Below are 20,683 nucleotides of genomic sequence, written 5' to 3' on the forward strand. Positions count from 1 at the left end.
CAGTACTTTAGTGAGGCAGAGATGTTGTTATCGCTCTTTTATGGATGGCAGCTGTGGCAGAGGCTTTGCTTTTGCATTGTGAGTGCAGTGGGCAGCGTGCCCATGTGAGCCGGGTGCCAGGTCCTGCCGGTGCCAGGGCTCAGCCTGTTACCTGCCAGGCAGGTGCCAGTGCTGGGTGAGCTGGGGGCTGCCAGGTGTCACACAGCTCCCTGGCTGCTGGAGCTGCTGCTGTCCCATTGCTGCTGCTAGCTACCTCCACAGACAGCTCCTTGACTTGAGCACATGAAGATTTCAGGGTCCTTGTTCTTGGAGTACCTTAATTTTTGGCATGTTTCTGTTATTTCTGAATACTCCAGTTCCCCGAGGAAACCAAAATCTTCAGTCTGAACTGCATTGTTTTACATGACTTGTTGATTACAATGAGTTGGTAAATAAATTTCTTTTTAAAGTAGCAAACTTTGAAAACTACAGCTATTTATACAAAGAAAAAATTTTTTTACAAACACAGGCTCTTTTCATTTGTAAAAAGCCATGATAGCATTCTTTTGTGTTTAGACTTAAAGCATGACAGCTTTTTATTGGGTTTGTCTGGCAAGGTTTTGGTAGCAGGGGGCTACAGGGGTGGCTCCTGTAAGAAGCAGCCAGAAGCTTCCCCCACGTGCATAGAGCCAATGTCAGGCGGCTCCGGCACACTCGCGCTGCTGGCCAAGGCCGAGCCCGTCGGGGGCAGTGGCAGCACCAGCATTCATCAGTTAAGTAGGGGGAAAGTTACTGTGCCAGAGCAAATGCTCTCTGACTGAGCATTCTCACTCCAGAGAGAGGAGTGAGAATGTGTGACAGAAACAGCTCTCCAAGGTAGATGCACATCAACTCAGATGCAGTCATTCTCGATCAGCAGCTAAACTTTTAAACTTAAGATCTGTTGGGCGGAGGAGTGAGAGGTGTCGGGAAAGGGAATTGGCATCCAGTAGGAAGAGGTGGAAGCAGGGACACTCTTTCCTTAAACATCGTGACTGAGCTTTTTACGATGTATGATTTAATTTGTGAAAAAGGTTTTTCTTGGTGTCTAGGAGTTTTGCTTATTTATGGTTTGAATTCTTTTTCTGATGTACTAGCTTAGTTTTGTCTAGGAAATTTTTCTCAATATGTTGAGGTTCTCAGATGTGACTACTTCTATGCTTAGTGTGTCTTGGTTTTATGGATTGAGGAATCTTCATGAATGCTGCATCTGTGGGTAAAATCGGGATACTCTGCTTTGCCATAACATGATGTTATTTTCTACTTAGCAGAAGGAGAATAATATTAGTATATAGCTGCATATCTCCAAAGCTATTGAAGTATGCTGAAAATGAATTTGTGTTTAGTATATACCCTTGCTGTTTTAGTAGGATGAGACTCAAACACACCTTTGCTCTAACACAGCTTGGAGTAACAAGTGAGCATTTTTATTCATGGGTTGCGACAGGGCGAGTTAGAACCAGCATATTTCATAAATCTTGATTTAAAAGCTTGACAAATGTATTTAAGAAGGTTTGGAAGCCCCTGTACTTCCAGTTAAAAGCAGGCACCTCCTGGAAGTTTACAGGGTCTAGTATTGGGGAAATGGTGCTGAAATTGCTTAACAAGCTTAGTGTTTGTACAAGCTAAAGTATTTTCTTTGCAGAAATATATTGCTTTGTTCAATGAAGGAAAGGAATGAATTTACCTTTTGTAGCTAAAGGTGGTTGTAGCTGCTTGAACTACCTGCAAGCTGCTCTTTTGATGGCAAAAGCATACCATGTCTCTATAGAAAGGATTGTGACTGCCACTGAGAGGTTCCAGATAATCTTTGCCCTGAATTTCACTACTGCAGATAGAGAGTTTCCTTTTTTTTTCCCTGGGAAAGATATATTCATTCTTCTCTATTGTACTGGTACAGTCACCTGAATTAGCCATAGCAAAAATTTTGCTATAAGATGCTGCCAGCAGCTACTTGGCTGCCATCCCACAAGAACAGACTGCATTCAAGTTCTGATGCCAAATCATGTGTAGGTTAACCTTTGTAACCCATCTCAAATCAACACGTGCTGTCTTTGGGGAATAAATCTGGTCTATTTATAGGAAAACTCTGTCTGTATTCGATAGCTTGCATGCAAACTATGCAATTAAATCCTCTAGCAGTTGTTGCTGAGAGGCTTCCCCACTGTGAGGCAATGTCTGTGAGAAACTACCCTTGTAGAAAGTAAATCCTTTTTTTACCTTAAGATTCTGCATGATTGAGTCATTGAATATGGAAGTATCAGTGAGGTGTCTGTCGCTGAAATAGCGTCTTGTGCAGGGACAAGTTGTGGTTCCTGTCTGTTCACTTCCATCTGGCATGTGACATGAGTGGCAATACCCAAGTGAAAGATGTGACCTGTGATCTGGGACGTTGTGCGAGGAGAGGACTGTGAGCACTGGCACTGTAAGCTGACAGCAGTGAAACTTGAGATGCCAGACTTGAATGCCAGTGCTTAGCACAGAGTAAAGCTCCAGCCCTTGGCAACTAGCACAGAGGGAAAGTTGAAATGACCGATGTTCTCCAAAACCTTGAACAGTAGGACAAATCTTTTAAGGCAAAGCTTGGTGACTATTTTGTGTTGTGATTTTGGTTTTTTCCTTTCTGTAAACTTACATTAATTAGGGATGAGAAATACGCTTTTCTTTCCAGAAGATAATTCTTTATGTCCTTTTATGTTAAAGAAGCATCAGAGGGAACAGATTAAGACAGGGGTCTTAGTCTATGAAGTCCTCTTCCTTTCTCATTTTGTGTCTTTGATCTATTCATCTGCATTATCTCCATCCAGGATAAAGTTAAAATTATGTTCCTGTAGTTGGGTAACAAGATTACCTCCAAAATGCCTACTTTTTACTTTATGTAAAACTGAATGATTCACACTTCTGTAAATGTGGCAGCAGAAGAACATTGTGAGAAAAGATTAGTGGGCTTCAGCTATTGTTACTGCTCCTTTAGTTTTTTTTCCCTGTAAAAATGAGAATCTTGAAACACTCAGGCTAACATGGTGTTCTGTAAACAGTTTAATAATTTTCAGTGTTTTTATAGACAAACATAATAGGATGACAAGCAACTGCAAACAGAAATTTAAGAAGTAAGGCAAGACAAGTTTTGACACGGAAAAAAACAATGCTGTCTTGTTCATTTAATGAAGCTTTGTGTGGGTTTTTTTAGGTACTTAAGAGAAAATGTAGTTTATATACAGTAGACACAATTGCTTGTGAGATGGGGTATTACTTACAGTATGAGACAATGTCTAACCTGAAGGGTTGCAAACACTTCAGCAGCAAGTCTTTAGAATTTAAAATTAACATCAAAAATGGTCTGGAATAGAAGAGAAACAAATGTACTTCAGTAGGCTTAATGCAGATTTTTTTGTGGGTGTAGGTAGGAGTAGTCACCTGCATATCATAAGGATTCATGAGAAGCAGTTCTGCAGGAAAATATTTTGAGGGTTCTTTTTTTATATTTTGTTATATATGTAGAAAGTATGATGCAGTATCATGCTGTTGAATGGGGTATAAAAAGCAGCTGTGCTGGTTGTTAGTTATGGTATTTGTAAGATGCATTAAAAGGTTCTTTCAGCTTGGGCAGTGCTGTAAGGCATTAGCTGGAGTTGGTGTCCAGTTTGGGTGCAGCACTGCGTGAAGCTGTGTGGGTGGGGAGAAGGGGAGAAAAAGAAGTCTAAATAGAGATCTAGAAAATAACATGACCTTCTAGGGAAAGGCTGAAAGATAGGGGTAGTTTAGTTGAAAAAGAGAAGCCTAAGAAATTCAAGTGTTCAAATATTTAACAACTATAGTATCTTCTCATAGATATCTGTAATACTTGAAGGGCAGTAATGCTTGAGGTGTGACCCAGGAATGAACATTTGATTTCTGTACCTAATTCTGCATCCTCTTCTACAAAATACCTTTGGATAAATTTATTTTGCTTGTATGGTTAATGTGTGTCCAATTCTGAAAATTGAGTAGATCAATTGCTGTATGACTTAAAGGCTAGAATGTAAATTCTGTATCTAAGCGTGTAATAATACTGCAATGACATGGAGAGTGGTGTACTTTTAGGGGAATATATTTATGTTCTGGAACTTCTCTCTCAGAATATTTTCAACTACCCACTTGAAAACTGTCAGGTCATATCTTGGTCATAAAGCCCTGGTATCTTACATGCCATCTTGCATATTATTATATAAGATCAGCTCCCTTTTTTTTTTTTTTTTTTTCCTTTGCAGTATTGTAGTTTAAGAACTGTAAACCCATGGAGAAGAGGAAGATGAAAAAGGGAAAGAAATAGAAATGAAAAACAGTGATTAACTCATGGATGTGTTTATGTTGGAGCTGTTTTTCCTTTGTCTGAATTTTGATTTGTTAATGGAATTTAATTTTCGTGCCATGCTTTAATGTATCAAATTTTTAAATGTTTCCTTTTGTTTTGGCGGAGAACTAATTGTTGTCTTATGATAGACTTGGCTTTCCTATGCAGTGGAATGCCAGAAGCATCACAGCCTCACTTTGTACCTTGTAATAATAATTTAGGATAAACACTATGATTGCTGAATTTACCTTCATTTTATAAGCTGGAAAAGCGTAGTTATAAATTACATGAATTTAGAAGGCAGTACCATCAGCTTGAGTACAGGAGGAAAAGAGAAACACTACTACATTCATTTAAAAATGAAATAACCAAGGTGGTTCTGGAAGTACGGATTGACAAATCTGTTTATGAAGATGCAACCCAGAATCTGACAGTAAGATAATGACTTAATTGTATGGTTTTATGCCAAATTAAGAGGTTTTTTTGGTAATTTTTATGTCATGAGGCTACTGCTGGTAGTACTTAATTACTTGATAGCCTTGCTTTCATCTTTCTCTGCATCCTAATTTTAATTTTGCCTTATCTTGTGCCTTGAGTAAGAGAACAGTTTCTGTGGATGACAAACTTGTATTGGGTCAAGTTTTTCAGTGCTGACATCTAATTAGAGATATCAGAGATGGTGATGTTCAGGGTGCTGTGTGTCATCCAACTGCAGACTTCTATCATTTCATTAATTAAGTGGTAGTGGGAACTTAACTTGGGATGACTGATGGTGTAGGTAGACTGCAATGAATTGCTGTGTTCCTGCCAGGGACTGAGCAAAGTCACCTCAAAAGATCCAGCCAACTGAAATCTCCAAATATCAATTGCAAAATTGCATTCAGATTCTCAAAAGTAATTTTTATAAGACTTAGAACTTGTAATTGGGACTCTTGAGGGAGAAGAGAACAAATCAATATTGTTAACAGAAAAACTCAATTTCCTACATTTATCTATGTGATAGTTTCTTACACATCTGGTTTAGTGTTGGAGGAATTACTGATTCTCCCAATTCATTCATTAGTTAATCAAAATACATGCTAAGTTTACAGTAAATCACCACTTCATTGTTTCTGCATGTTGTGTATTTGTTGTGTACATGGTTTCATACCTTGTTGTGTATGCTGAGAGCTGGTCTTAGTGAATTCTTGTCTGGCTTTCTCTAAGAAGCTGAGGACTCTAATCTGTCGTATAATCAGCTTGGTTACACAGAGGCCACACAGTTATCAACTGTTTGCTCTATGTTTTAAAAAGGTTGGTGAGCTGGCACATTACACTAGAAAAGAGTTGTAACATTTGAAAGCATATGCATTGCACCTATGCTGAAGCAGCAGTGCAAACAACAGCACTTCATGCTCTCAGGAGGATGGAAGGCCTGACACCCAGAGCGTTAAATGTATTCTGAACTGCGGTTTGGTATCTTTGTCTCTCTTCTGGTATTAGCAACAGACTCTACATTTCTCTGGTAATTAAATGTAGAATGTATATGTTCATTAGGTTATTTGTTAAAGGATTGCCAATTCTGTTTATAGACACTAAACAGCTTTTGATCTAAGGTATGAGAAAACTGACCTGAAGGGCCAACAACATCATCTATGAAATTGTGCCAGAATTCCAGTAGGTTTTAAACCAGTGGAAATAAAAATAAATGTAAGTATTTAAAGCCAGCATGGAAGTAAGAATAAAGTGTGTTAACCAATGGAGGAATAACTTCAGGATTTTTAAAACTAAGCCTATGTTTTTGCATCTTAAAATGTAATATGTTAATGTGTAATATGTTCAAGGGTTGCAAATTGCATTGAGTTCTTGAAATATTCTAAGATATCTCTGAAAGTTGTCCTAATTAAAACTTCTGCTTCTAGATTAGATCATCTGTAGCTTCTAGATTAGATTGTCTGTAGATTTGCTTAGCTATGTCTTGGAAGATGTCTGTGGATGGAGGTTCTGCAACTAGTCAGGAGAATCTGTGCTGCGCAGTGTGACCTGTGGTGGAAGTCTGTGTTAAAAATTAAGCAACTTGAATTTTTATAATAGAAAGTTACATGCAGCAAGAGTGTTACTTAGTAATTATTTGATTTATTTCATAATGTTGTGTCTTATATTATTTTCAAAACAGATCCTAGTATTCTTTGTGATTTGGACTGCTACTGAGCCATGACTTACTGTCCAGAATGACATATTTTTCATTAATAACTAAGTTATTAATGAAAAATATATATTTTTCATTAAAAACTAAATTAGAGCTCAGCATTGTACACATTGTGTGAGCTTTTTTTCAGTTCTCATTGTGCAGTGCTTTGTGTTTATTAATGTTGAAATTCATCTGACAGCTTATCCTATGGTCATAGAGAGCACTAAGCTATAGATTTTTGTGTCATCTAAGACTGTATAATCATCACCAATTACTACCTTGCTGTCCAGTCCTTAGCCTTAAAATTTGTGGTATTCTGTACAAACCAGAGGAATATATCCAGTGTTAACTAATCCTCTAGAAGAGAAACCATTGTGTTCATAACCTTCCTTTCCCATGTTTTAGTATGTGAGAAAGGATTCTTCTCTCTTCTTGTGCCTAAATTCGTTTTCTTTAAAAACTTTTGTTGAAAGGTCTGGCCAAAGCTATTTCAGCAAGTCTTTCTACCCTCTCCTCCTTGCATCCTTCTGCTCTCCACTCTTTCTCTTAATTTTTTAGGGAACTCTAATAGCAGTGGATGAGACACCTTCTATCTGCCAGAAATATCTTCCCCCTAAAGCCCAAAAGGTTCTCATGAGGCTACAAATTTAGTCTTTGTTATAGCTTATATGAGTTTGTTCATGTGTGTCTATGTAAATCCTAGGATTTCATGTGATCAACATGTCTGATGTTCTATTCTTTTCCATTCTTCTGGTAGAGGTGTTCATTTAGAGTGTGTCAGCAGTTCTGGATTTTGGCTGCTGTGGAGCTATTGGGTAAACATTTGCTGATCCCAGTGGGATTTGCTGTTACTGCTGTGTATATTCTAAGGCCTTTTATATTGTAATATCAATTTGAGAAACTTGCTTAGATGTGTATTTGAATGAGAACTTTAGTTTGGAGAACTTCCAAATCTCTTTAGAGATTTAGTTTAGAAAGAATAATAAAAACCCCCCCAAACAACCAAAAACCCAAAGAAAACCAACTTACATAATAGAACTGTTTTTTTATCAATCCTTTTGGCACTCATTCATTTGTCATCCTTGTCACCTGTCAGGGTTTTTCTACCTGCTTTGAAGTCTTTATTACTAACTTTTAGCAAATGAATCCTCCAGAATATTTTGTTCAGTCTTTCTTTTGACTTCTTTTTTGCTTGGTTGATACAATTTATCTCCCTTTTTCCTTTGAAAAACATCCTTTAATATTTTTGTTTTAAATATAAAATCCAGTACTTCTTTACTGTTTTGTCTAAGCTGTCAGTAATAATGGCCTTTGAATAGATGTCTTTGGGAAGACAAAAAAATCTGAAAATATGTTTATTTCATAATGAAATAATAATTGCTTACCATTTAAATATATATTTTTATTATCAAAGTTTCTTATTTGTCCTGGGCTTTTGATGGTTTTTTGAACTTGTTTAACCAACTAATTCACTTGAAGATTCTGTATATAACCATGTGGTGAAGTGAGAGCTATATACATTTTTGATCTTCACCTTGAAAGAGTGTGTAGCCACTGAGCAGAACCGGGATTTCAGTTTGACTCGGGCACTCCTCGTCTTACATACGTGGTGGTGAAATAAGTAACTCCTGTGTCTGCATTCCGATGTGATTGATGATTATGGCTGCACTGTGGAACTTGGTTGGTTACTTCCAGCAGAGAAAGTTATGCTCTGTGTCTGCTGTGTTAATTCAGGGCTCAAGAAGTGGAAATAAAGTAATGAGTGAGATGGGCAAAAGTTCCTTCTAGACTGATGCTAAGCAGCTGGTGATTTCATCTTCTGTTTGTGGGAAGGTCTGTTTTATTTCTTCCTTTCAGTCTCCTTCCTTCCCTACCTTCCTACCTAGTGCTTTGGATTTTGCCATCATTAATATGAAAAATCTATAGTTTGTCAGGTACATTTTGAGTGTAAATTACCTGTCAAAGTATTTATCAGTAGCTTTTGCAGTTGTTTTAAGGTGGAAAATTTAGTGGCTCTTTACTTATGTAGTAGTTACCTTTGCATATACTTACAGTGCTGCTAGTTCAATTTAAAACTATATCACAAATAAGACCTAAAATTGCAGCAGTACAGTTTTTAAAAACCTATCGCATGTAGATTTGAGATCTCAATTTGTAGCTTTTTTCCTGACTTTCAGTGATTTCTCACGCTGTTTAGAGATGCCAATGAAGAGATAAACATTACATCACTTAGTGAAGTCCATCTAATTTAAGGTTTTTGAAACCATAACGAAGTAATCTTACTGTCTGTGCAGCCCTTTCAGAGAGTGTTCTGCTTAGTAGTTCCTTGTCAGTTTAAGACAGGCTTTTCCACATGCCTGTTTTCCAAATGTTACAATTTTTCTCCCTTTCCCAGCTGTCTGCTTGTAGAAGAACTGCAGGTGTCCTGAAACCGGCTTCTTGTAGACCTGTGTTGTGAGACATTCTCCAGTTTCTAGGATTTCTGATTCTGGGTCAGGGCTTTGCAAGTGATTATTTTGAATTCTTCTGTTGGGAACTGGAATTCTAAAGGAAGGTTGATTCTGGTTTTCAGTTTTATGTACATAACTTAAGTAAAGCGTGTGGTGAGTGAAGTATATTGCATTTGTGAAAGAGCAAGTGGAGAGTGTGTGGTTTTTGATGGTGATGTTATTAGAGATGTGTCATATGGTTGTAAAGGTAAACAAGCTTTATGTTTTATTCAAGAACCAAACTTTCCCTTGTTAAAGATGTGCTGCCAGCCTCATACTCTTACGTATTCCCAGCAGTAGGAATTTTATAGAAGAAAATAGACTTAAAAAGAGCACACATCGCACTATGAGAGGTGCGACTGTAAAGACTTCACTAATGCAGCTGTTAAAATGTCTTAAAGTTCATGTTCTGTGTGCAAGAACTTGATTGAGAGTATGCTTCAAACCTGTTGTTTGATACTTCATGTTTGGAACAGAGTAATTTCAGAAAGGCTGTGGGGGGAACCCCAAAATAATACAAGTTCTAGTAATTAAAAAGAGAAGGGTGTGTGGGGTGGATTTAGAGAAGTGTGAGTGTGACTGACTGTCAGGCTAACCCAATAATAGACTTACAGTTCTCCTTGCATGTCAAATATATTAAAGATTAATTCTAAAACGGTCACTGTTTATTCCTGCTTTTGTATGACAATAGTCCTTGTCCTTTGGAAATGGATAAGAGGCTGGTTTTACGAAGGTGATTAAAAAATCATAATAGAAATTTGACTTGGAAGCCCTTGAGGGATTGCTGGCGTCTGCCTCTGACACTGAGCAGAAACCTGCTTACCACCAAATCCTGTCTCAGGACTACTGACCCAGTGTTAAGGCACCTCTCCTCTCCAGTGTTAGTGTAGGAGAGGCAGAAAAGGCTCCTTGTTAGGGAGAGCAGTTCCATCTGGGCTCTTTGCCTCTCCTGTGTTGGTAGGAGGGCAAGGAAGCGGCTCCACATCAAGATGGGGTAGGCTGGCTGAGGAGCAGGAGGTTCCTGAAGGAGAAGCACCGTGGGTGCTTGTGTGGGGCCTCACTGTCAGCTGCTGGACTACTGTTGCTTATGCAGTGAAATAATGTTTGCAGTGCTTGATACTGCATGTGTTTTGAACTGTAGTGCTTCTGAGTTATTTGGTCTTTATCCCATTCCTACTGAAAGTGTCAGGTAAGTGTAAGTCAGGAAGAAGCTAATGTATTGGTGTTAAGTACTGCACTTTTGGGTTTTGTTTTTGTTTTTTCTCCCTTTCCTTGGCACTGAATATTTGCTGTGCTTTCTTTAGGTCAGGATTTTACTGTCAAAATAGATTTTAGTGCTAACCAACTTTTATTTGCTTTCTCACATTAAAAAAAAAGGTGGGGGCAGTAATGACATTCATTCTGCTTCTATTATGGTATGTAAAAAAAATGCCAACCTTTTTTATTTGTTCTAAAAATACATTGACTTTCTTAGTTCATGTTTTTTATTGAAAGTCAAATGTCATAGACATCTGAGAGAAGTTTAGGCCTTAAGTTTTGTCAGCTAAACATCTGAGAACATGAGCTTGTGAATGTATATTTTATGAGCTCCTTTCTGGGGTTTCAACTCGGCTTGGGCTGGAGACTGCACTTAAGGAAGTGGTGTATTCCCAGGAGTGAAAAATTAGGTAGCTGAGATGCAAGTTTAACTGCCTGGGGAACCAAGATGATGTAGTGGCTGTGCACCAGTTTTAGAAATGTCAGTAATATTTTAAAGATATGCTGAAATACTTTGGTACCTCTTCACCTGCATGCTTACCGAGTTGCAACCAAAATTCTGTATTTCTCAGAGTGCTTTTTGGATTATTCAAATTGGCTTTTGCTAGCATAAGTGCACTTAAAAATTAGTGGATTTTTAATAATGATACAGTACAGTCCATTCTGTTATTTTAAAATTTTGGTTTGCATCTTTAGGAGTGAAATAGAGAAACAATTCAGATGAAGTTCCTGTAAGGCAATTATCAGAGTAGTTTGACTGTACTAGAAAGAATGGCTATGGATGCTTCACTGTCAAAACCTGAGGCTGCGTGAAAACATCTTCTGGGTCATGCTTGATTTGATACTGTCATGAAAAACCTGGGTGAAATACTGTGCTCAAACATGAGATAAAGCTCCTCAAAACTGCAAAGCTGTGAATGCTCAGGTCAGAGTTCAGTGTGTTATTAACAAATTGAAAAAGTGATAGGAAAAGAAAAATACAGTTTATAGCAATAGTCATTGTTGTATGTGCAAAACACATGAGGAAGATACACCAAATGTACGAGACAAGAGCAAGATGTAGGAAATAAATCTTTAAATGCAACTGCAAAATGAAATGACATTTCTTGGTGTGAGAATATTGATAGTAAAATTGCCAAGAATGCCACTTGAATCTAGGTTTGTCATTCCTTGCAGATGTTTGCCTTGTGGATAAAGGAACAATTGACTCTAATTTTGCCCATTTAGTTCTTTAAACTAAAAGCTCAGAAGCTGAAGGGAAGAACAGTGTCAGTTGCTTCCCAGTAATAGTTACACAGGTTAAAGGAAACACTTTATTGGCAATCTGATTTTTGTATTTGAATAATAATGCCTTAAAATGTGGTTTGTTTTTCTTTTTTAAACAGCTGTAGTGGATAGCTCCTTAGTGAAATTTCTAACATTTTTTGTAATTCCTTTACACAACTGAAATTCAGCAAAACATTTTGAAGCCCTATTAAGAGAACGCCCAAGTTTTTGATAGCTGGTGTGCAGTTTTTCTGTTATGGAGCAACACTGACATCCAGTGGTGGTCGTGTACTACTGCGGCCTTTTAAGATCCTCTTTGCTTAATTGCTTCGAGTGTTCTCTTTTTTATTGAGGCGTTATCAAGTAAGAAAAATTTGAAAGCTTTCTGCGTTTTTCTTTCCTTTTGAAAACCTTACCATTTTATAGCATGATTGTATAAATCTGCTTCTGTAGCAAAGATACATAAGGAACGTTCTGATTTTTGCATAAACACAATGAAAATAGCTATATCAAATTTGCTATAAAACATTGATTTGTGTGGCTGGCACTGAATTAGAAGTGGTAGTGCAGTTTGAGTTTGATAATATCACAGTGATTCTGGAAAAGTTGGGAATCTGAAATGGATAAATTTTATAGAACATATTTATGTTAATTTTCCTTATTTGCTTCTTATGTTAAACAAAGCTTCTACTTAATAAGATGTTAATTCTAGAGATAGTTGAAGAAAATTACAGAGGATTTATAGAAAAATTATGTGATAGAAAAAGGATGGAAGATTAAAGATTTGTGTGCATGAACTGTTAATTACAAAGAGAGAAAAGATGCTTTTCAAGAAAGCTGCTCATGACAAATAAATATTATTAGGAGAGTTGTTTACCTGCTGGATTTAATTGGAGAATAAGGCTCTCATTTAAAACCTTTGTGTGTGTGTATACACATGCGTGTTTGTCTGCAGATGAAGTGTTTGATCCAGCAGTATAGAGCAGACAAAAAATGCATCTTACTTTGATACTGCCAATTTCTTCAGTGTTTCAGACATAGGTAATAGAGTAGCACTACACAAATCTGTCTATTCAGGCCACATCAGGTGTAATTTGTTCTTTATGAAGTAAAGCAGAACGTCAAGGGAGAGAAGTAGAGGCATAGGCAAGGTTGGTACTATGGTTATATCCCATAGCAGTGGGAGATACGGAAGAGGAGAATGCACACCTATCATGTACAAAAGTGGGTTATTAAATTGATGTTATACTTGATGTGAAGGAGCAGTGGGAAAACAGCTCTGCCTGTCACTGATGTAATATTTTTTTTGTGTATTACAAAGGAAGAATTACTGAAATCTGTTTTCCATAGAAGCTGGTTGAGAACATTTTGACAGAAAAATTACAGATTTGGATTTATATGTGAAAGATTAATGTAGAAAATGCTGATTCATTACTAATGGCTTTGTTTTAATGTCTCATTTGAAGGTGGGAATGCAGGTACTTTCTAGGAGGTGTTTTTTCTGACAAAAGCTGTTGCTAAGCGGATTGTACTGCTTCACGTCTCAGATGAATGAACCTGGAGTGGGGGGAGGAATAGGTGAGATATCCCTCAGGTTTCAGCAAGTGTAATGCAAAAGAATTGCAGTAGAAACATTTATTTTCCTTTCTCTTCTGATCTTCTTTCTCTTGAGAATGTTTCAGAAATAACCATCTCAACCATTTGTGGAAGCTTTGTACCCATTTGGTTGAAAACTGATTTTTTTTTTCTTCTAATTTATATTAATGTTTCAAGGCCACAGAATCCCTGTGTGACTCCTGCAGCATTACTTACTAAAATTCCCTTGAAATCAATGTAGTTGTTTTCATGACTTCTATATGCAACTTTTAAGATTGTTTTAAAATGTGTAAGAAAGAAGTGTAGTGAGTGCTTTATTTCTTGGAAACTAAAGGTAATTTTGGTGTGTCTTAGTTTGGTTACCAGACCTTATGGTGGGAGGTTATGTTGTGGGGTGTGTGTTGTAGGGTTTTTTTGGTGTCATTGTAAGGTGTCAGTGGTCAGCCACTGGCTTGCTTTGGACTTCTTGGAGAGCTTTGTGGAGCTTGGCTGCTGGCTCCCTATGCTTCTCACCCATTTATTTTACCTTTTATTTATTTGCTGTTTCACATTAAGCAGAAGGGCTTAATTCTGAAATGTTTGTTTACAGAAGGAAAAAAGGGAAATTTGTTGACTGTGGCAGCAGCATTTCTATGCCAGGTTATTCCCAGTGTCTCCTTTATTTATAAAGGAGAGTTGGGGAAGATGGCTTGGAATGGGGGTGTGGGGAGCAAGGATTGACAGACACTGCTTGTACAGCACCAGCACAGCCAGGTAGGTCTTGGGAATTGGGGGATTTATGGGCACTTCCAGCAGTGTGATCTGGTTCATATGAGGTTTAGGATTGCTCCCAACCACTTGGCAATAGGAAGTGTCTTGGATTAATGTAATAGGATCACGCTGTAGGTGACCTTTTGGTACTGAAGGTTGTGGCATTTTGCAAAACAGGCAGAACAGGTAATGCAGGTGATGTGAGGCGCTTGAGTGAATGTAAAAGAGACACAGAGCTGCAGGGCTGTTCTCTTTGACTCCAGAGCAGCTTTTTACTGGGTTTGGTTTTGTTCAGGATCAGTCTGTTTTTTCCCCTCCTTCATTGATCTAATACAGAGAACAAAGAATTGAGCAGCCCTATGCTGTAAAGGTCCTACCTTCAGCATATCTCATGCCTTCATTAAGAACAGATAGAAAAAGGGAATCTGATTCCTTCAGAGTCTGGAAAAAGCTCAGACTTAATAATCCTTATGTTGTCGAGAGAAGGATTATGCCATCTGAAGAGGTAGCTTTATCTATTTTGACTCCCTTTTCATACTTGAGTGAGGTAGGTGTATTTTTCCTGTATAAATAAATTTATTTTAAAATAAATTTAATAAAAGTATTTTTTAAAATTTTCTTAAATAATATGTGGGCCTGTAGCAGGAAATACTCAAAGCTAAAACTTTGACAGTTTTTATAGGAGACTGTACAAACAGGAGTAAATAAAATAGTTTATTTAAAATAAGTTTCTATAAATTTGTTAAGAAAATATAAACACATTTGGAGTACTCATTGCTGTATGAAGTAGTCTGTATAAGAATGTTATTATGGCAAAATGGAAAAGACTGACTTGATGTACAATGGTTTCAAGCTTTTGTTACAGCAGGAGAGATCTGTGCTTTGGCTGAATCTGGTGCACAATGTCTCCTGGTTGCAATTTGCTTCCTGGCCAATTTCTGACCATTTTTTACTAAATCTATAGTTTTGCATCTTGTTACACAGAGGCAGCACCTGACACATTACTGGAAAGCTCTTTTTTTCTCTGTTGAAGTTCTTTAGCAAAATTTGGCTGACAGAATTGTTGATTTGATCTTTTTTTTTCTTTAAAGTAATCTTGATCCTGATCTTTTGTATTTGCCTAATTTATACTTTTATATAATGAGCACCTATAATAACCAAACCAACCAACCCTGAACTATAAAGTACCCCCCCTACATTGATATTCACAGTTTTTTGGTTTTTTTTTTGAAAACTCTTAAAACAACCAAGTCAGTCAGGTTTTTGCTAAAAAGCTTTGATGTTTGCTTAAATCAACCTAACAGATGTCCTCAGTAGTATTTTATGATTGATGTCTGTGTGAGGTTGGCAGAGATTTTGGTCAGATAGGCAATGTTTTTGCTAAGTGCTGTTGCTTAAATTAGCACAAGTCAAAAATTAGTGGTCTTCTCCCATGAGATTCTCTTTATCCTTCTGTCTCAAAAGCTTTCCTAAATAACGAGACAAACTAAATTGAAAAGTTATATGTAAATTTATACATAAGAAGTTATAAACTGAAAATTTTGACTAAACCAGAGTGTTGTTTTGATAGCTGTGATTCAGTTTTCAGTTTGAGGTGCAAAAGTAAAACATGACTCAGCAGTGAATTTTGTAATAGAAGAATTAATCTTGTATTACAGCGGCCTGAGTGGGTCGCTGCTGGTGAGAGAGAGACGGTGAATCTTGTATCTTGATCAGAAGGCTGAATTTATTAATATATGATATATAATACATTATTACTATACTAATAGAATATAGAGAGAGGTTTGCAGGGCTGCTAGCTAAGCTAAGAATAGATAGAAAAGAATCCACAACAAAGTTGTGTCCAGGGACTCAGTCCCCTGGCTTGCACTGATGATTGGCCCTTAATTATAAACATAGAAAATGAGCCAATCAAGGTGAATCCTATTGCATTCCACAGCAGCTGATAATAATTGTTTACCTTCTCTTCGGGGGCCTCTGGCTCCCGAAGACACAGAAATATGAAATAAAAGGATTTCTGTGGAGAAATGTCTGCGACAATCTTGTCTTATGTAGAGAAAGTTTAATTGTAGGTCAGATTCTTGTTTAGTCGTTCTTTAAAAATGTTTTTTTTTCTTGCTGGAAAATGGTAGCGCTTATGTTGAAGTACTGGGCATAAATAACTGTAAGAGAATTGCAGTCCCTCTGGCTTTAGTAGAATGAAGAATGACTTCATTTGCATTTGGAGCATTAAAGAAAAATCCTTCCATGACTTAGCCAACAGTCTAAAACTCAGCTTATGGATTTTGTACTCCCTTAGCCCCTGCTGTTCTGCTTATGTTCAGTTTTACACTGAAGATGGCAGAAGGCAAACTAGTAGAGTTTGATACTGCTCTTTCTAGGAAGTCTGTTGGTGTAATTAAGCCACAGTTGAAGCCTCGAGAGCAGGATAGTCTGGATGTATCTCTTTCCCCTGGCACAGAGTGGGAGTGCTGTTCTGCTTTACCTTCTGACTCCAGCTAATGAGAGCTGCTAATGCACAGGAGTTGCACAAAGCTTCCCATATCATAGTACCGAAGCTTAGAATTACTCAGCTGGGAAATCCTCTATTCCCATGCAAAGCAACACAACTTGCTACCTTATTCTTCTCAAGCATTTGTCTTTTATTAAAAAAATAGAATTGTTTCTTCATATGCTTCTATACATATGCATGCTTTTTTTTGCCATCCAAATTGTTTAATTATTGGCTTTTCTTCTTTTTGGTGATGGTGGGCTAGAGACTCAGGATTTGCTAGATTCCATTGTCTGACATGAGCAGATAAATCCCATCAAGTGTCTGGGTTAGAGCACAGCTGGGAGCAGTAATTAGTCTTGGAACACTGGCAGGACTGGAAAGGGCAATGTTAAAGTCACCAGGGCTGGAATCAGAAAGGTCTGTCAAGTGTACTTCCCTTCAAGTATTTTTTTGCCTTGTTTGTATGTTACACTGTGCATGTTATTTTCTTCAAAGCGAAGTATTTCTTGAAGCACCCAGGAATATTTATTTTTGATATTTTTAGTGTATGTAACTCTTTGTTTCTTAAATCATTCTTTTATTATTTGGGAAAAGGTGATTTCTTGGTGAGTAGTTATTTAAATGTTGAGGAGGACCTGTGTTTCAGACTGGATGTCTATCAATTATGTAATGGTTGCTGTGATGTATTTGAATAAAATGAAGAGCTGTGAAGAAGAAGGCAGGTTGCCAGCTACATAAAATTGAAAACTGGAACTGCAGATGGGGTAGAGTAGGCAAAGTGAAAAACAAATGTCACAGTTTCTGATCACTCAAGTTAAAACTATCCTTTTTAAAAGTTTTTTTTGAAGGCTAGAATAGGTCAACCCTTTAAAATAGATTCAGGTATTCAATTCAAAACTTAGTGTTCAAAACTTATTGTATACTTACAGAATTTTTGCAGAAAGATACTGATCCTGTGCTACCACCATCAGTGTAAGGAAAATACTTACGTTAAGTAATTTTTCATTAATTTTTGCATCTATGCTTTACCAATAAAAAATATAGGAACTAAAGACAATCTCATAGACAGATGAAATGTTTGTCTCATTGATACATCATGTGATATTCCATTTTTTTTTTCTTTCACAGGTGTCTTTCAGATGAAGGAATTGAAGCTTGCTTAAGTTCATCTGAAAAAGTTAATACGAATGATATTATCCTAGTTGCCCTTAATGTAAGTCATGGTAGTGAAAATGCTTTTTCTGGGAAATCATGTTAAAAATGATAGATGCAATGGTTCAAATATAGGTTTGTGTGTCTAATTAAGTGTGCTATTGTCAGTGCGATTTATGTAAAGGACAGAGTACTTACCTCTCTCCTTGCCTGTATGAATTGTGAGTTTTATTTGGAAAAAAATCTATTCCAAACTGCAAAACTTGTAGGAGAAAAAATGAACAGATTTAGCAGTCGGAAAATATTTATTTTGTTTATGAAATGTAAAACTAAAGTCAAACTATAAGCATGAATACAACCAGAAGTGCTGCAGTAATGACATGAGTGTGAAATTTTAGTATAAGTTTGTTGGGATTAAAAAAACACTCTTACGTTGAATTCTGGACATGATGCTCTTAAAGCACATTCAGACTACATATCCAGTGTACATATTTATGTAACTAAAACCTGGCTTTTTTTCTTTACTACAGAAATCTGGATTAGTACTCATAATTTTGGCAAAAAATTAACAAGCAATGTATGAGATAGCACAACATCTTCAAAGCAATATACCATAATATTTTTTTAAGGATATGAGAAAAGTGTGCATGTGAATCCCTGTTTTTCAGAATTCTAGTATATACATTGTTGGTAATCATTAATAAGTCTGCTGCCTTTCTTAGTTCATGTATTTGCTATTTTATTTTAACATATCAAATCCATACTCAGATGTTTTAAATGGCTTAATATGAACTGTACTTTATTTGGTTTAATATAAACTTTGTAATAACTATATGTAGTTTCAAGGGGAAAAACAATGTAGTCGAGTGCTTAAGAGAAAAGTATTCTTCCTTTCTGAAATTAGAAAGAATAAAATAATGAAATTATGTGGGAGTTGTTGGAGATTATTTTGTTCCCCCTCAAGATTTAACCACTAGATGGTTTTGGATGGTACTCTGAAAAAGAGGGTCCCCTCTGCTCCTTTCACTTATTCTTTAAAGCATGTGTTCAGTCACTCATGTATACAGGCACCAGTTCCTGTAAGGAATATGAAAAGAACTAAAGCAAAATTATAATGCAAAGATGCAAAGAATGTAATACAAAACATGCAGAAGGCAAGCATTTGATTCCTGGACCAGAGCAGCATGTCCATATATTTGGGAATGCATTGCTGCTTTATACAAAACCTAAATAAAGTATTTGTGAGTTGCTGGGTATTACCCTGCATGTCATCATATACTGGAATGAGTACTGACATGCTCATTTGTGACTGTGTTGGTATTTCAGGTTTGATAGATACTAAAATAAACCAGGAATGTTGCACAACTACTCCAAAACAGAATTAATGGCTTATCACTTTTAATCATTAAGTCAGGTTTTTTTGTGCCCAAAAGATTACTTATCTGTTGACTATGTAGAGGGTAGCAGTGTGTCTTTAATGGCAGGATAATAGTGAATTTATGTTCCACTTCCTACAAATTCTTCCTTGGCTGCTGGAGGCACCTTTCAGGCAGAAGAAATCCAGAAGTCAGCTGACCTGTTTTACCTTTTTTTGAATGTGTATGTGTGAATTGCTTAAATAAGTATGAAGTAGACATAAGTGTATCTTCAGTCCTTGAAATGTTTTTATTTTGTCTAAGAACTTAAAAAGTATTTGTGAAAGTTGTCTACCATTCCTGCTACTCTGATGGGAAGCTGGAGATTTCAGCAAGGGCAAGTTCTGCCTGAACAACCCAGCAACCTTCTGTGATGGGGTGACTGCATCAGTGGGCAAGGGGAGGGCTACAGATGTAATTTATCTGGCCTTCTGTAAAGCCTTTGACACAGTCCCTGAGAATATCCTTCTTTCTAAACTGGAGAAAGATGGATTTAATGAATGTTAGAGGCATAAGAAAGTAATTGGGTAGTTGGACAGTCCCATCCAGAGAGTAGTGATTAATGGCTCAGAGTCCCAATGGACATCAGTGACAAGTGGTCTCCCTCAGGGATCTGTATTGGGACCAGTGTTGCTAAATATCTTCCTTAATGACATAGATGAAGGGTCCAAGTACACCCTCAGCAAATTTTCAGATGACATCAAGCTGAGTGGTGCAGCTGACACACCTGAACGATAGGATGCCTTTCAGAGGGACCTGGACAAGCTCAAGATGTGGGTGCATCAGAATCTCATGAGATTCCAGGACCAAGTGCAAGGTGCTGCACCTGGGCTGGGACAAGCACCAGTGTCAGCACAGGCTGGGGATGCAGAGATGGAGAGCAGCCCTGCTGAGAAGGACTTGGGGTGCTGCTGGATGAGAGGCTGGACATGACCCAGCCATGTGCACTCACTGCCCAGAACAGAAAGCCAGATGTGTCCTGGGCTGCATCCAAAGCAGTGTGGGCAGCAGGGCCAGGGAGGGGATTCTGCCCCTCTGCTCTGGTGAGACCCCACCTGCAGCGCTGTACCATGCTCTGGGGTCCCAGTGCAGGAAGGACGTGGAGCTGTTACAGCAAGTCCAGAGGAGGGACACCAAGATGATCAGAGAGATGGACCATCTCTCCTGTGAGTAAAGGCTTGGGATGGTTCAGCCTGGAAAAGAAAAGGTTTAGGGGTGACCTAATTGTGCCTTCCCAGTGCCTAAAGGAAGCTTAGGAGGGAGATGGAGAAAGACACTTTTTACAAGGACATGTAATGAAAGAACAAGGGGGAATAGCTTCAATCTGAGAGTAGGTTTAGGCTGGATATGAGGATGAAGTTCTTTACTGTGTGTGGTGAGGCACTAGCATGGATTGCTCAGAGAAGTCATGGATGCCCCATCCCTGGAAGTGTCTAAGGGTTTGTTGGATGGGCTGTAAGCAATATTGTCTTACCAGAAGGTGTATCCTGCCCGTAGGAGGGGATAGGAATTAGATGTTTTTTAAGGTCCCTTTCAACCCAAACCATTCTAGAATGATTCTGTCGGCCACACAGGAGCCTGTGTGCTATTCAGAGACATAGGAGTGACAGATGAGTTTCCCCAGTTGTGAAAAACTCAGATTTTTCTCAAATTGAAAAACTGAAAGTACTTCCTTGTCATTACCTGGCTATCTTGTGCAACAGAGAGAGGATTGGGCATTTATTCCCTCTATATACTCAGTAA

The 20,683-nt window shown here is 37.6% G+C and overlaps 1 protein-coding gene across 4 annotated transcripts in view; it reads left to right on the top strand.

Moving 5' to 3' along the window:
- Positions 1–20,683, top strand: part of TDRD3 (tudor domain containing 3) — a 93,938-nt gene that overhangs the window by 24,370 nt on the left and 48,885 nt on the right. For 3 of the 4 annotated variants that reach the window (XM_058825174.1, XM_058825177.1, XM_058825175.1), the window contains exon 2: positions 17,502–17,586. In XM_058825174.1, the coding sequence (XP_058681157.1) occupies positions 17,502–17,586 (85 nt within the window). Of the gene's footprint in view, positions 1–15,878; positions 15,948–17,501; positions 17,587–20,683 lie in introns of those variants that run through there. The other variant, XM_058825176.1, reaches the window with a different exon arrangement.

The sequence above is a fragment of the Ammospiza caudacuta genome, chromosome 2 (genome assembly GCF_027887145.1).
Source record: "Ammospiza caudacuta isolate bAmmCau1 chromosome 2, bAmmCau1.pri, whole genome shotgun sequence".
Lineage (NCBI taxonomy): Eukaryota > Metazoa > Chordata > Aves > Passeriformes > Passerellidae > Ammospiza > Ammospiza caudacuta.